Source organism: Zonotrichia albicollis, chromosome Z (genome assembly GCF_047830755.1).
Source record: "Zonotrichia albicollis isolate bZonAlb1 chromosome Z, bZonAlb1.hap1, whole genome shotgun sequence".
Lineage (NCBI taxonomy): Eukaryota > Metazoa > Chordata > Aves > Passeriformes > Passerellidae > Zonotrichia > Zonotrichia albicollis.
This window is the reverse complement of record NC_133860.1, coordinates 6,602,340-6,615,890: the sequence shown is the minus strand read 5'-3', so window position 1 is coordinate 6,615,890 and position 13,551 is coordinate 6,602,340. Positions and strand designations below refer to the sequence as shown.

Genomic DNA, 13,551 nt, shown 5'->3' with positions numbered 1-13,551 from the left:
TGCTTGGAACTGAAATGGATTGTTTGAAAGCTGGGGATCTTGGAGGGACTGGATGTGCTGCACATTTGCAGCAGGAAAGGGCCTGTAAAAGCACAAATCCCTGGAGAACATGGACAGCTGATACTTACTCCTTATGGACCGTAAGAACCGGGAGAAATCAAATGACAGAATTCTAGAGAGGCCACCAGAAGGAGGTGATTTTCCACTCTGGCCAGTTCCAGAGACAGGAGACCAGGCATGGTGAGCCGGAGTGTTAATTGCAGCAGTGTTTTAGGCCTGGGTTTTTCCTCCCTCAGGGGTGAGCAGCCCCGGGGTGCCTGCAGAGGTTTGTGTGTGGTGGAACAGGAGGGACAGCATTGCTGGGGAGATGCCCCCAAGATTAGAGGCTCTGGCCTGACTCAGGCCCCCGTGAGTCACCTGAGCACCCACATTGCCATGGCAGCCGTGGAAAGCTCCTGAGGCTGACTCCAGCCCCAGCAATCAGCCCTGGGTCTGCTCTCCAGGCCTCTGCTCTCCCTCCTGGGTGAGCCTGGCACAGGGTGAGCCCCAGCAACTTTACTGCCATACATGCTTCAGGTCTCATTTCATGTTTCCTCTTTTTTTAATCTTTCTTTCCTTGCTCATGCCTGCAGTGTTATATTGTCTCTGCGAACTGAGCAACAATTAACAATTTATGTTTGGTGGGAGCTTGACTCAACTTGGCTTATAGCTTTTTTTCTATGCCATTCTCAATAATACATTATGAAATACTGACATATTTTTAAATAGTTAATCTTTTACTAGTTTTCTGTGTTCTGAACCATGCTCAGCCCCCAGCCATTTCAATGATGCTTCAAGGAAGGTATATACTGAGAACACAGAGGCAATTATGTTAGTCCAACAGCAACCTGATAAAATATTAACATTTCTTATGAAATTTTTCCAGAAGGAAGGAAAAAAATCATCACTAGCGAGAAGCTTTGCAGTGGGAAAAGCCTTTTTTCAGCAAAAAATTGTTAAGTAACACCATTAAATATTGAACGATGCTGAGGTGTGTCTGTACACAGCCTCATTTCAGCCCAGTGTGATGCAGATTTTATTTCCTCCTCTGCAGAAATCACGAAATCCTGTTTTAAACCACGACGGAAGAGCCAATCAGATAAAATCTGTACCTTTCCACTATACTTTTATGATTTGTTAAGTTCGCTGGAATGAGTAATACAGTGTGAATAGAACATTTTAAATACCCCTTGGCAGTCACTGAAGTACAGTAATAATCTAAAAGATACAGGAATCACCAAACTCCATGTGCAGCTGGTGCCACATCGAACCAAAGGGAGCCTTGTCTGGGTGATTTTCACCTCTGCACTCCCATTTTGTGTTTCACCAGAGCTGTTGAGAATAAATAAATGATAAATTGAACAGCAAAAAGCAAGTCATTCTGGGCAGCCTCTGGCAGCAGCTTGCTCTCATAATGCTGTTTGGTGAGCTGGAAGCATCCAGCTCATTTCCTAAAGAGCATTTTCTGCTTAGGTCGGGGCTCTATTAATCTGTTCAAGCCAATTCTCTAAAATCCAAACCATCTGTATTTGGGAAGATCATGGTTTATTTGGATTCTCTTTGTGTCTGCTGCCAGTAGATGATTAAAAGTACGAGGGATTTAGAGTGTAAAGTCTCCCCGCTGGCATGTTACAGTGACCTTCTAAGTAGCATCTCCCAATGTTTGGGCAACAGCTGGTCCAGCTAAGTGCAGCAGGGAACAAAGAGCGGCCAGGAAGGCTGGGGATGGCTGAGCTTTGGCCTGCGAGGGTGGGTTAGGCTGAGCTCTCAGCGTTCCACCGGAGTTCCATGGAGAACCGCCAGCCCCAAGACACACCAAATCTATTTGTCTCAGAAAATTGTAAATAATTCATGGGGCTTGGGTCTATAAAGAGGCCAGTTATAAATCATCCGAGCTGCACCTGGAGATTTCTGATGTCGGCATTATCACATAAATTACATCTCTCCAGGGCCATCTATTACTGTAAACACAATTCCAAAGAGGAATTATGCGTGTGACATGCACAGGCAAACAAACAAGCAATCTTCAGCCTGGGTTTGATACTAAAGCTTTGCAATCCCACTGAGCTGTTAGTGGTGCTAATTTTCTGCTCTGGCCTCAGAGATCCTTCCATCCTGCTCCTGTACAGGTGTACTTTTCCCTGGGGAGCACCTGTTGGTGGGAATGCTGGCTGGCTGTGCACCACAGCAGCCCAGTGCTGAGAGGTGCAAGGGAAAAGCCATGGATGTGACTTTGGAGGGACATGAACATGTGCTGCAGAAAAGATCTGGGTTCTCAGATTTCCATGTATCACCATCTTTACCGTGCTGGGATTACAGTCCAGTTACAGATGTTGAATTACAACAACTGTTTCCTTTTCATTCTGCCCTTCAGAAACCAACATTCTTGGATAGGAATATGCAGGTTCCTGATGGTTTCCACCTCCTGGTGTCAGCACAGACAGATATGGGAGGCAAAGAACGGAGGTGTGTTTGTGGACTGAATGAGAGGACTCCTGAAATCCTTGGCATCCAGGGGATGAGAGGTGGCAGAGATGCTTCTGCTAAGGCAACCAAGTAGGTGAGTGTAAAGCAGAGGGGCAAAGCTACATCCAGAGCTGGGAATGATCTGCTGAGCTTGGAACAAAGAGGAATCAAAGGGAATGTATCTTGGAGAGAGAATGTGGAGTGAGCCCGGTGCCAGCTGCTCCTGTGGGCTCCACCATCCCAGGGCTGGCCTTGGCCAGGCAAGCAGGAGCAGCCTGGCCGTGCTGCTGGGGAAGCCCCTGCCCTGCCCAGCCCTGCCCTGCCCGCACCACGTGTGCTTTATGGCCAGCAGGGACGGGGCAGTGCAAAGGCTGATGTCTCCCCAGGCTGGACTTTATCAGCTCCGAGGCACTGCTGCCTGGGCAGAGGTCACATCCTTCCTGCCCCACAAAGGGCTTTGGAAAGGCTGGGAAAACACTTTCAGGCCTACAGACTGCTGTGGGATCTCTCCCTTTTCCCATTCTGCTTGGCTCTGTGGAACAGAAAGAGGCTCAAAGCACCTGAGCACACAGAGGCGGGCTGTGAAGCCAGTGGCACTTGTCTGAAGTGCCCAGAACCGCCCTGTGCTGGGCTGTGGTGACAGATCTGTCCCGTGCCAGTAGCCCCACGTGCCTTCGGTGACACATTGTGCACGTCAAGGTAAATGTGGCAGAGCATAAACGTGTCTGGGCACCGCTGCCATGGAACTCTCTCAACAGCCTCCACTTAAGCACCACCGTACTGCCAGGAGACAGCGAGAGATCATAAATGGGAGATTAGCACAGGGAGGGGCACGGCTGGGGACAGAGCCAGCTCAGGGGCACGAGGCAAATCAAAACCTCATGCAGATCTAGAGCGAGACTTGATTTTGCCCAGAAGTGCCCTCACTCCAAGTGCCCACGGTGCTTTGTTTCCCTAAAACTTGTGATGGGGACGGTAGAAATGGCACAGTGAGCCACCACCTCTGACTGCTCTGCAGAGCCGCCAGCAGCGGGGGCTTCGCTCCTGCGCATCCCGGTCCCGCAGGGGGACACATCTCGGGACACGGCCCGGTGCCGCCTGGGGAGCGCTCTCGCAGTCCGGGCCCAGCAGTGCCGCTCCCGTCCACTGGGGGGCGCCACCCACACGCGCCCGCTGCCCCCGCGCGCCAGCTCCGCGCGCATCCCTCGCGCGCGCATCCCTCGCGCCCCCTCACGCGCCCCCTCACAGCCCCTCACGCGCCCCCTCGCGCGCCCCCTCACAGCCCCTCGCGCCCAATCACGCGCCCCTCACGCGCCCCCTCACAGCCCCTCGCGCCCAATCACGCGCCCCCTCACAGCCCCTCGCGCCCCCTCACAGCCCCTCGCGCCCAATCACGCGCCCCCTCGCGCGCCCCCTCACGCGCCCCCTCACAGCCCCTCGCGCCCCCTCACAGCCCCTCGCGCCCCCTCACGCGCCCCCTCACAGCCCCTCGCGCCCCCTCACGGCCCCTCACGCCCGTCCCTCAGGGCGGTGCGGGAGCGGAGCGGGGCCCCTCCCGCGCTTTGTGCCGCGCCCCGCCCGCTGCCGTTGGGCCGGCCCGGCGCTCTCCCCGCCCCGCCGGCGCTCCCCGTCCCTGCGGCCGCGCTCAGCCCCGGCCCGCGGCGGCGGCGGCAGCGCGGGCGGCCCCCGGCGGCCCCGCCCCCGGCCCCTTTCCGCCGGGCTCGGCTCCCGGCGTCTTCCGCCGCCCGCGGGCCAGCGGCGGCAGCAGGAGAAGGCGGCGGCAGCGCGGGCGGCGGCGGGCGGCTCGGCGGGCCCGGGAGCGGCTCCATGGCGACCGCGGCGACGGAACCGGTGTACGGGCTCTCGGAGGACGAGGTGGGTCGGCGCGGACGGGCTGGGTTGGGGTGTGCCGGGGCCCCGTCGGCGGGAGCCGCGGCTGAGGTTCGGGAGCTGGGCGAAGGTCGACGGTCGGTCCGGGAGGGCAAGCGTTGCCCGCCCCTCAGGGCTTCGCGCCCCTCCCGCAGCGGCCACTTGCCCGGGGGCGGCCCGGGTCGGGGAGCGCTGTCCGCACCCCAGGCAGGTGCGGCCGCCCAGAGCCCGCGGGTGCCTCGGTGGGGCCGGCGGCGAACAAAGAGCCGCGGCCGGCGGTGCTGCGGGCGGGGGCGGCCGCCCCTCTCCGCCTCCTCCCCGCAGCGCTGCCGGTGTCCCCAGGGGAGCGGCCGCGGGGCCGGAGCGGAGCAGCCGCCGGGCCGGTGCGCCGGGTACTGTGTCAGACACAGCCTGGCCCCAATGCAGATGGAGCTGATAAGCGGGGTAGGACCCGCGATAACTAATCACCGTGTGCCGGCTTTATCAGCCGATGTCTTCTGCAGAATCAAGCAAATCATACAGGCATTAGGAGAATAGTCCAGTTTACTTTAGGTGAATGTTAAAAATCTTACTTAATGCCCTTTTTGTTTCATTGCCTTGGTCAGGTGCTCCTTTTCTTAGGAGCCAGTGTCATAGAGCATCAGCAATGGGCAAGGCTGCATTATGGGCTGTGGTTTCGGGGTATCGGCTGTTAGGAATGCATGTATATCTTCTATTTTTACAGGCGAGAATAGTAATTATAACAGCATTGCTTCCGGTTTTGTGGGGCTGAACACAACGGGTGATGTGTCAGTCTGTCTGTAGTGTAGAAGAAACATTAAAAACATCCTCTGCCTTGTGAAACTGGCAGTGTTTCTTACCTGGTGTATCTCAGCGGCACCGGGTCTGGATGACTGTAATGTTTAATTCTCATTGGGAAGGAGGTTCCTGGGCAGGAGTGGGTGTTTTGGGAAGGGGGGGGGTGTCATTCTGTTGTTGTTAAATTATAAAGCTGAGAGCAGAGTGATTGCAAATGCTCTGCGTGTTTGTGAAGGTAGGGGAGAGGAGAGGGCGTTGCAGGAGCATTGGGTGATGTAGATAGCGAGCACAACGGCTGAGGAGAACCTTCTCCCAGGGCTGTTTCCATAAGCCTTAGCGTGAGCACAGCGGTGGCTGGCACCAGTCCGCGAGCAGCTTTGGGCCGGCTCCGGTGCATTGCCTCACGCTGCAGGTAGCTGGGCCCACTGCTGGGCCATCTGCAGGGCCCTGCTTGCTCCGGGGCTGCCCTGCGGTAATCCTGTCCGGTCCTGGGCTCCAGAGGGCCTCTGGTGATCTTGCCTGCTGCTGGGGGGTTTGCACATGCTTCGGGAATAGCTAAAGGCAGTGGGGTTTGCTGGCCCAGCATGGGCATTCCAAGACATTTGGTTGGAAGTGCTTTTGTGCTTATATTAGCAAGTGTGCTCTGTGAGGAAAAGGGAAGCCTGGAGCCACCCTGCCAGGTCCCAGGGAGGTGGCTGAGAACATCAAGCTGGAATTGGGCTGCTGCCTTTTCTGTTGTGCGTGCGCTTGGCTGTGTCTTTTGTCCCTGCCTCCTGCCTCGACATATGCTGGTACTTGCACAGAATGCTAAAGAGAAATGGATACAGGGAGAAATCTGCTGGCTGCTCACACCTTGGCTTGGAGGTGGAGGGATCTTTGGACAGCAGGGGCTGTTCCTGCCATGATGCTCAGCCCCAGCAGATGCTGGGGACTTGGCCTGTGGAGCAGTGGGCAGGGAGATGTGGTTTTACCTCCCGAGGTAAAACCAAGCTGTTAGAAAAGGAGCTGCTGGGAAAAGAAAGGCTTTGGTCTCTCAGCAGTGACCAATATCACAGCTGCAGTGATGACCACAGCCACACTGCCTGAGGGACGGCAGTCTGTGCTTTGTCTCCGGCTTTGCTGTGCATCTGCTGATGCTGGACGCTTCTCAGGAAGAGCAGTGACCATCTAAAACTACAGTGGGAGTCCACAAATGGAAATAGGATGGAAGAAAGAGGGAAAAGGGTCTGAGGGAGGAGTGGCATGGAGAAGGGTGCAGGTGATACTTAGAGCCTGTTGGGCTGTAGTTTCATGACCCTGAGAGCCTGACCCACTGCTGAGTCTCTAGTAATGGGCAGAGGAGAGCACGGAGGGAGGGGAGGATGGTCTCTCTCAGGAAGGTGGCTGTATGAAAGCTCTAGTGAAGGTAAAGCTCAGGTGGGCTGACAGTTCTTTGCACGCTGGCCTGTGGGTAATGACTTCCCTCTAGCATGGGCCTGGACCTGGCTCATCATTTTTTGGAAAGCAGAGCTCTATTAGCTGTGAGAGAGCCGTGAGAGGCTGAGTTAGGTACGTGAACATATTCAGCCTATTCATTTCCTTTGTTCCTGCCTGGGTTTGAAGTGCAGTTTGCAGATCTGTTGTAGATGGGTTTTGGAGGGCTTTGAGCTGGCCTTGTGCAATGCTTCCACTGCTGGCACATTTGCTGATTGGAAAATGCAGTGATTTACATGCGAGCCGGACTCGCGGAGTGGCTCTCCAGGGAGAGAAGCAGCAATCTCTCCTGCAGACCAGAGGCACAGGCTTCCCTCCCGCTGCACAGCTGGTGTGTGTGCTAGGCGTGGAGCAGGCCCGGCTGCGTGTGCCGGCGTGTCTGCACACCGTGGGCCTGCACTCATCCCTGTGCGCGGGGCTGCCTTCCATGCCAATGTGCTTCCCTTTTGCCCAAGCACTCTGACAGGTGTTGGAACACCAGGCCTTTTGGGGATTTGGGGCTCGCTGACTCACAGGGGATGAGCCAACCATTGCAGTTTTTCATGGCAGATGATGTTGTGTTCATAGATCAGCCTCCTTGTAAACCTGAACTGTAAAGTGTTTTATATTAATTAGTTAAAATGAGTTGTAAATGAGATTCATACGCTTCCAGTTTTTCACTGTCAGGATGACCTCAGCACTGGGCCAGGCTGCTCAGAGGCTGTTGGAGCTCCATCCTTGGGGCTGTTTGGGACCATTGGGACACAGGCCTGGGCAGCCAGCTCTGGCTTAAACCAGGGTGGGCCAGGTGACCTTCAGAGGCTCGTGCCAACCTCAACCTCTTTGTGATTCTGTGAAATAGTATTTATACGGGCTCCTGGAAGCTTAGGTACAGTGTATATAAAAACTTACAGCCCTTTGTAGTGGAAAATATTTGTGAATGAAGTGCACCTCTTGTTTGTTTCAGTTTGGGTTTCTTGATAGTCAGATGTTGCCCACACAAATCCACAAACATTTTGCTTTCTTAGTGTCCTTGGGTGGAAGCAAAACTTGCAGCTCCTTGGAACTTGTTTGCTTTAATAAAAAATGGAACTTCAGAAAAAAGATCCTCTAAGAGTGTCTTTTTATACTTTAAAATATTAGGAGGAAAAGAGGTTCATATGTGAAACTGCTCTCTGCAGTTCCAGCATTCTTCTCTTTTTAAGTTCTGTTCAACTTCTGTGACTTGTGATTGAGTCAATTGGAATTAGAAGCTTCCTACTGAGATGACATTTTGTCATGCCTTAGAATTTGTCAAAAGGATCTTATGTTCCTGAAAATATCTCAGTGTGTGAGATACAATCCCATATGCCTCAAGATAAATAATTCTGTGTGTAGTCACTGTAGCCTAACCTTTCATCACTGTTCTGGTGTGCTGTGCTGGGCAAAGCCTTGTGCCTGAAGAGTGAATCCTAAAGGATTTCAGAACCTCAGGAGCCTGTGTGGTGCTTTGCTTTACTGAGACACACTTTGGGGAAAGGGAAACAAACCCAGCTCTGAGTATGATGGAAACGGTTCCTATGGACAGGAAAGCACAGGCTCGCCTGTACTGGATCTGGCATCAAGGTAAGGAGTAAGCCAGGATTTGCTGCAGTGGTGCTGTGGTGAAATGCAGCTCGTGCTGTGATGGGTAAACTGTCTGCAAACTGTTTCAGACTGAGGCATGTGGGAGGTTGGCTTTTGTGCCTCGTGTTTACATGTTCCTGATGGATTTGTTGCTCTGGAATGATCTCCCTTGAGGGTATCTCTTTCCCAGTACTCGAGTATCATGTTAGCAGATCCATGAGATGGGGCTGCAAAGGCCTCAAGAAGGTGTTATTGCTCATTATCAGCAGGATTTGCTGGGGAGGAAAAGGGCTGTGATTTTCCCTCCCTCCCTCCCTGGACTTGGTGGCAGCAGTGACATGTGGGAGTTCAGGCCTGGATCTCTCTGCTTTGCATTTGAAGCAAACCATCAACTTTGGAAGTAACGGCAATGCTGAGTTATTTGGGCAGTGTCAGCGTTGTAGATGGTTGCAGTTAGATTTTGGGTGACGTTTCCTGTTGTGTGGTCTCGTGGTGAGGCTGTACCTTACAGCTCACCCGGCTTCCGCGCTGTGCTGGCACGGGCAGAGATGTTTCCTGAGCCCAGGCTGTGCCCACAGAGCCCCTGCCAGGTCAGGTGCTGGGGAGGGGTTCCAGAGCCATGTCCCTTCATTCCCAGCTCAGCTCCTGGAGCAGCACTGGAGCTCCGGGTGCTGTGGCACTGGAAGGGTGCTGGATGAAGGACCAGGGCACTGATGTGCTGCAGAAGCAGCTTGTGGGTGGCTGTGGCTCCTCAGCTGTGAGGTGGAAAGGGGCAGCGTGGGGGGGCCTGTGTGCCCAGGGATGCGCCCCTGGCCCCATGAGCTCCAGCCCAGCCCACTGTGTTCTTGAAACTGGAGGCTTTATGTGAAAAAACCCCTGAGTTCCTTGAGAAGATGCACCCTTTGTCACCACCACTGAACACAGACCCTTTAAATGAGAGCTCTGTTGTTTCTGCTCTGAATATTCCAGTTACATAAAAGCTTCACTGTGCCTTCTGAGTGTGAGAGGGGCCTCCCTTGGTCACAGCTCTGACAGTGTCTTAGCCATAAGCAATTCAGAATAGTGACTTTTTTATTGACCCCGAATTGTTTTTATAGACTCTAAGTGCACTGGCTTCAGGGCTAGCATGTAAACCTTAAATGATGATTAAAAAGTCTAGGTAAGGAAGCATTTCATAAATGACAGGGCTTGCATATCTACTTGTGTGGCAGAATATCAAAATAGGCTGTGGTTCTCAGGAGGTCAATAGATTTTTATAACAGCCTGCATTTTAAACCAGCTTTTGATGAGTTATTGGCATGTTTTGGTCACTAGTGCTGACACTAAGTAAATTCTAGTTTTATTATAAAATTAATGTAAAGACATTGAAGGAGGCCTGTAGTAATATGAGGGTCTGAGGAAAGTTAGTTTTAGCTATACCCCCATTCAGAGATGCTCTGTCTCGCCTGGCTGTTGTCCTGTCCTCTGAGGGCGGTGTGTCGGTAGTGCAGCCCGGGTTCCGCTGCTGCCTTAGGGAAGGGGGATAAGCGTTCCTTGGGTGTCATGTGCAGGGCGGGCCGCTGGAGGGCGCTGTGCAATAAGAAATGGGAGCGCGAGGTTCTCCTCTGCTCCTGCACAGAGGCCATTTTCCTGGGAAGCAAACATGGACTGTGAGCCCCACACCTGTTGATGAGCAGGCACCTCACCCCCGGGGCACAGCTTGCGCTGGGAGGTACGGTTAACAGATTTCTGACGGGATTTTTTTGTGTTTTGTGTTGAAAATATCACCAGGCATGCTATGAGTGCTGAATGAGCTTACATGTCAGAAGGGAATCGGTGTTACATCTTAGAATTTTGTGGGAAGAATTCACCCCTGCAACTTCTAGGCTGGACTTGTATGTGCTAAGGACCTTCAACTGGTGCTGGTATTTAATATTATATATTTAATATTATATGGTATTTAATATCATATATTTAATATTATATGCTAAGGACCTTGAGCTGGTGCTATGCTTGATATGTGCTAAGGACATTCAGCTGGTGCTTATTATGTGCTAACGACCTTCAGGTGGTGCTGGTTATTTAATCTATGCTAACGACCTTCAGCTGGTGCTGTGCTCATTATGTGCTGATGGCCTTCAGCTGGTGCTTATTATGTGCTGATGGCCTTCAGCTGGTGCTGATCCCAGGACCGTTTACTTGCACCTCCATGTTGTACTTGAGTAGAAGAAGTCGAGGCTGATGGCTTCTGGAGCAGCCCACCCAAATCAGTGGATTTGCATTGCTGAAAGAGAGGTGCGGCTTTCTCTCGTACACCATGGGACCACCTGTGGACAGCGTCCCATGTCTTTGCAGGGCTGTTGGATTGCAGTAACTTCTGGAAAGGTGGTGGAAGTCAGAGGTATGTGGCACGAGCAGCTGGGGTGGTGGTGGAGGGTGTGTGTGAAGGGAGGGTAGGGCACCTGCCCTTTGGTGGCTGTGAGCTGTGGCATTGGCTGTGTAGGTCTCCTGAATCCAGAGCTTTGGCTAGAATCCTGACCCTGATGAAGTTTCTGACAAGTTTGCGTAAAAGCGGAATGTTAAATAGATTAATTCCCTAACAAATAAGTGGAGTTTTTAACCTTTCTTTAAATATTTCTTGAGTTGACCATTCCTGCTGTTTGTGGTGAAGGGAGTGGTTAGAGGGAGAAGTGGTGAGTGGACAGAACTGTGAGTTTGGGCTTTGTGCTTGTGCTGATTCAGCCTCATGAACAAAGCAACGGCTTTGCTGTGCAGCGATGAGCAATGGATGTGCTTCTTTAACCTCTGTTCTTGGTACAGTGATGTTCGAGGTATTATAAAATATTGGCTATTGTTTGTAACAGTTGAGCTGAAAGAACTTGAAAATGCTCTGTCTTGGACAGGCCTTGCTTTAGTGAACTGAGAGCATACAGCAGTGGTGTAGATGCAGCTCCATTTTATAGCTGAGGGAATGGTGTCACTGTTTAGAGTTCAGGGTTGCAGGATCACTTCCCTGCCTCACTTGGTATCCTCATATGTGCCTTCCCCCCACTCCTTTGTTAAAAGGCAGTCTTAGTGCTAAAGTTTACACCCGTCCCACTGGGTGGGTGGACACCTGAGATGGAGAGCTGCCCTGTCCAAGGAGTGGTGAGTTGGGCAGCTTAGGTGCTGTGTGCCACAGTGAGAGGCACGTTCCTTGCACAGCCTGCGCTTGTTTCAGTGGGATAAGTGCTGGAGGCACACATTTGGGTGGGTACCAGAAAGACCTCTGCATTTATCCTTGCTGGCTGTTTGGTTTGTTTCAGGCCCATCTGGTCAAGTTTGGTAATTTACTATTTTATTCCTTATTTCCAGCGTCTGTAGAAAAACATTGAGTCCTCAGGGTCAGGTATATTCCTGCGCATGCCTGGCCTGGACTGTGTGTGAATAGCAGCACTCTTGCTACCGTGGCCCGAGGAGGCGATTCTCCTTTCTGTTGCCTGTGGGAGGGAGCCTTGCAGTGTGGTTTTCCCGGGCAGGGTAGGCTGTCCCCAGCAATGCGGTGACGCACCGGGATCCTGCCAGTGTCCGTGCTGATGACTCGCCGTCCCTGCTGTTGGAGCAGGGCGCCTTGGGCGTGCAGTGAGTGGGATGAATCTTGCTTCCTGCCTTCTCTGTCGGCAGCGCCTCCTGGCCGCTGCAGCCCGGCAGGAGGGCTGGTTTCTCCTGCGCCGTCCTTGCCTCGGCTGGCTCCGCTGCTGTTTCTCGCCCACAGTTCTGGGGCTTATCCTCTCCTGCCAGTCATGCTGCTAAGAGGCTTGTAGGAGACGAGAGCATTGTCGTGGAAAACTAGCTATTCCCATGGCACGGGTAGCCTGAGAGTGCCAGAGGTGTGTTTTCCTTCCTCAGAAGCCGCTCTCTGGCTGTGGCCATGACATCAGGATTCCAGCAGTGCTGCTGGGTTCTCCCTGGAGGTGCAGCGGCCTGAGAGCTGGGCAGGAACAGAGACAGGCTTCCCCTGGCCATCAGGGAGGCTGGCTGTAGGTCTGGAAACCAGAGCTGGATGTGGGCCCTTAGGAGACATAAGGGGCAGTGAACCTGGATGGGTTGTTCTCTTTTTAAGGTAGCGCTATAGATATTTTTTCCAAATTTTCTTTTTCCTACAAAGTGGATTATCCTGATGCTTATATTACCTCTCTTATCCAGCAGCTGCCTTCTCATTCTGTGTTCTGATTAGCATGATAAAGAACATGTTGCATTTTCCTCCCCTGTGTTGAGGCTGAGATTTTCCTATCCCTGTTTTAGGGCAGCTGCGTCCCAAGGGTGGTGGCTGTGGCACTCTGGAACCCCAGAATGGGACAGGTGGTTGCAGCAAAGGCCAGCAGACCCCCCCTGTCCTGCGGGTGCTGTGCTGGGCAGGTCTGACCAGGCTGGGAGCAAGGTCAGAGTTGTTTTTTCCAGGGATATCCTGCAGCTATACTAGAGGTTGTGCCAAATCAAGTTGCAGTCAGGTTTTGGTTTTGTCTTAACTAGTTTCTGTTGTAGTTTGAAAGTCAAACATTGTAAACTAGACTGTGCTAAATGGTTAACAGGCGGGGTGTGGATTACCTGCCGGGTCATTTGTCCCCGTGTTCCTGCATGCTCCTCATACAAGAGCCCCTTTGGAAGCTGTTGAAACCATGGGCCCTTCACAACTGATAGTGACTGGCCTCAAAGTCTGCAGAGTTAAGATGCTGGAGTTCGTAGCTAGTGTGTTTTCAAGTCCTGTGGTCACCTTCTCATATGTGCCTACTTGTGTCACTTTTTTTTTTTAGAAAAAAGCCTCCCTCATTCATATTTTGGGTCTTGTGCCTTAACACAGACTTCACAAACCAAACTGCTGACCCCGGTGTGGTGGTGTGGTTGGATTTAGTTGCCCTCAGGGCATTGCTGTGCCTGGCAACTTTGGTTTTTTCACTGACCACTTTAGCACTTTTCTTAGTGTCCAAAGTTCCTCACCAGCATTTTTGTTTTCTGATCTTTGGAGCAGATTTTGCAGTGTTGAGTATAAGCAGCTGCAGTATGGGCTTGCATGCAGGACAAATACCATCTCATGGAATGTGTTAGGTTGTCTGTTGGTGTGCAGCCTCAGCCTATCTCCAGTGGGAGCCTGTTAAAGGAAGCAGTTCTGTGCCATTGCAGTTTGGGCTCTGCAGCTCCAGGCTGGTTTTCTCCCTTTGCTTTGTACAGCACGGTCACCATTTAGCAGCAGATTTGGACTTTGTGTAGATCATCTTGTTATTTCTAGAAGGGGGTGTGACTTCATTTAAACCTGCCTGGAGGAAACTTAGCTTGTTCTTCAGACTCGTGTTAATTTGTGTGACC

At 52.5% G+C, this 13,551-nt stretch overlaps 1 protein-coding gene across 3 annotated transcripts in view; it reads left to right on the top strand.

Annotated features, from left to right (window-relative positions):
* Positions 1–3,831: 3,831 nt before the first annotated feature.
* LOC141727012 (E3 ubiquitin-protein ligase NEDD4-like) overlaps positions 3,832–13,551 on the top strand; it is a 61,520-nt gene continuing 51,800 nt past the window's right edge. The window contains exon 1 of one of the 3 annotated variants that reach the window (XM_074532284.1): positions 3,832–4,380. In XM_074532284.1, the coding sequence (XP_074388385.1) occupies positions 4,333–4,380 (48 nt within the window). In that variant the 5' untranslated portion in view covers positions 3,832–4,332. The remainder of the gene's footprint in view (positions 4,381–13,551) is intronic. The other 2 variants (XM_074532285.1, XM_074532286.1) reach the window with 2 other exon arrangements.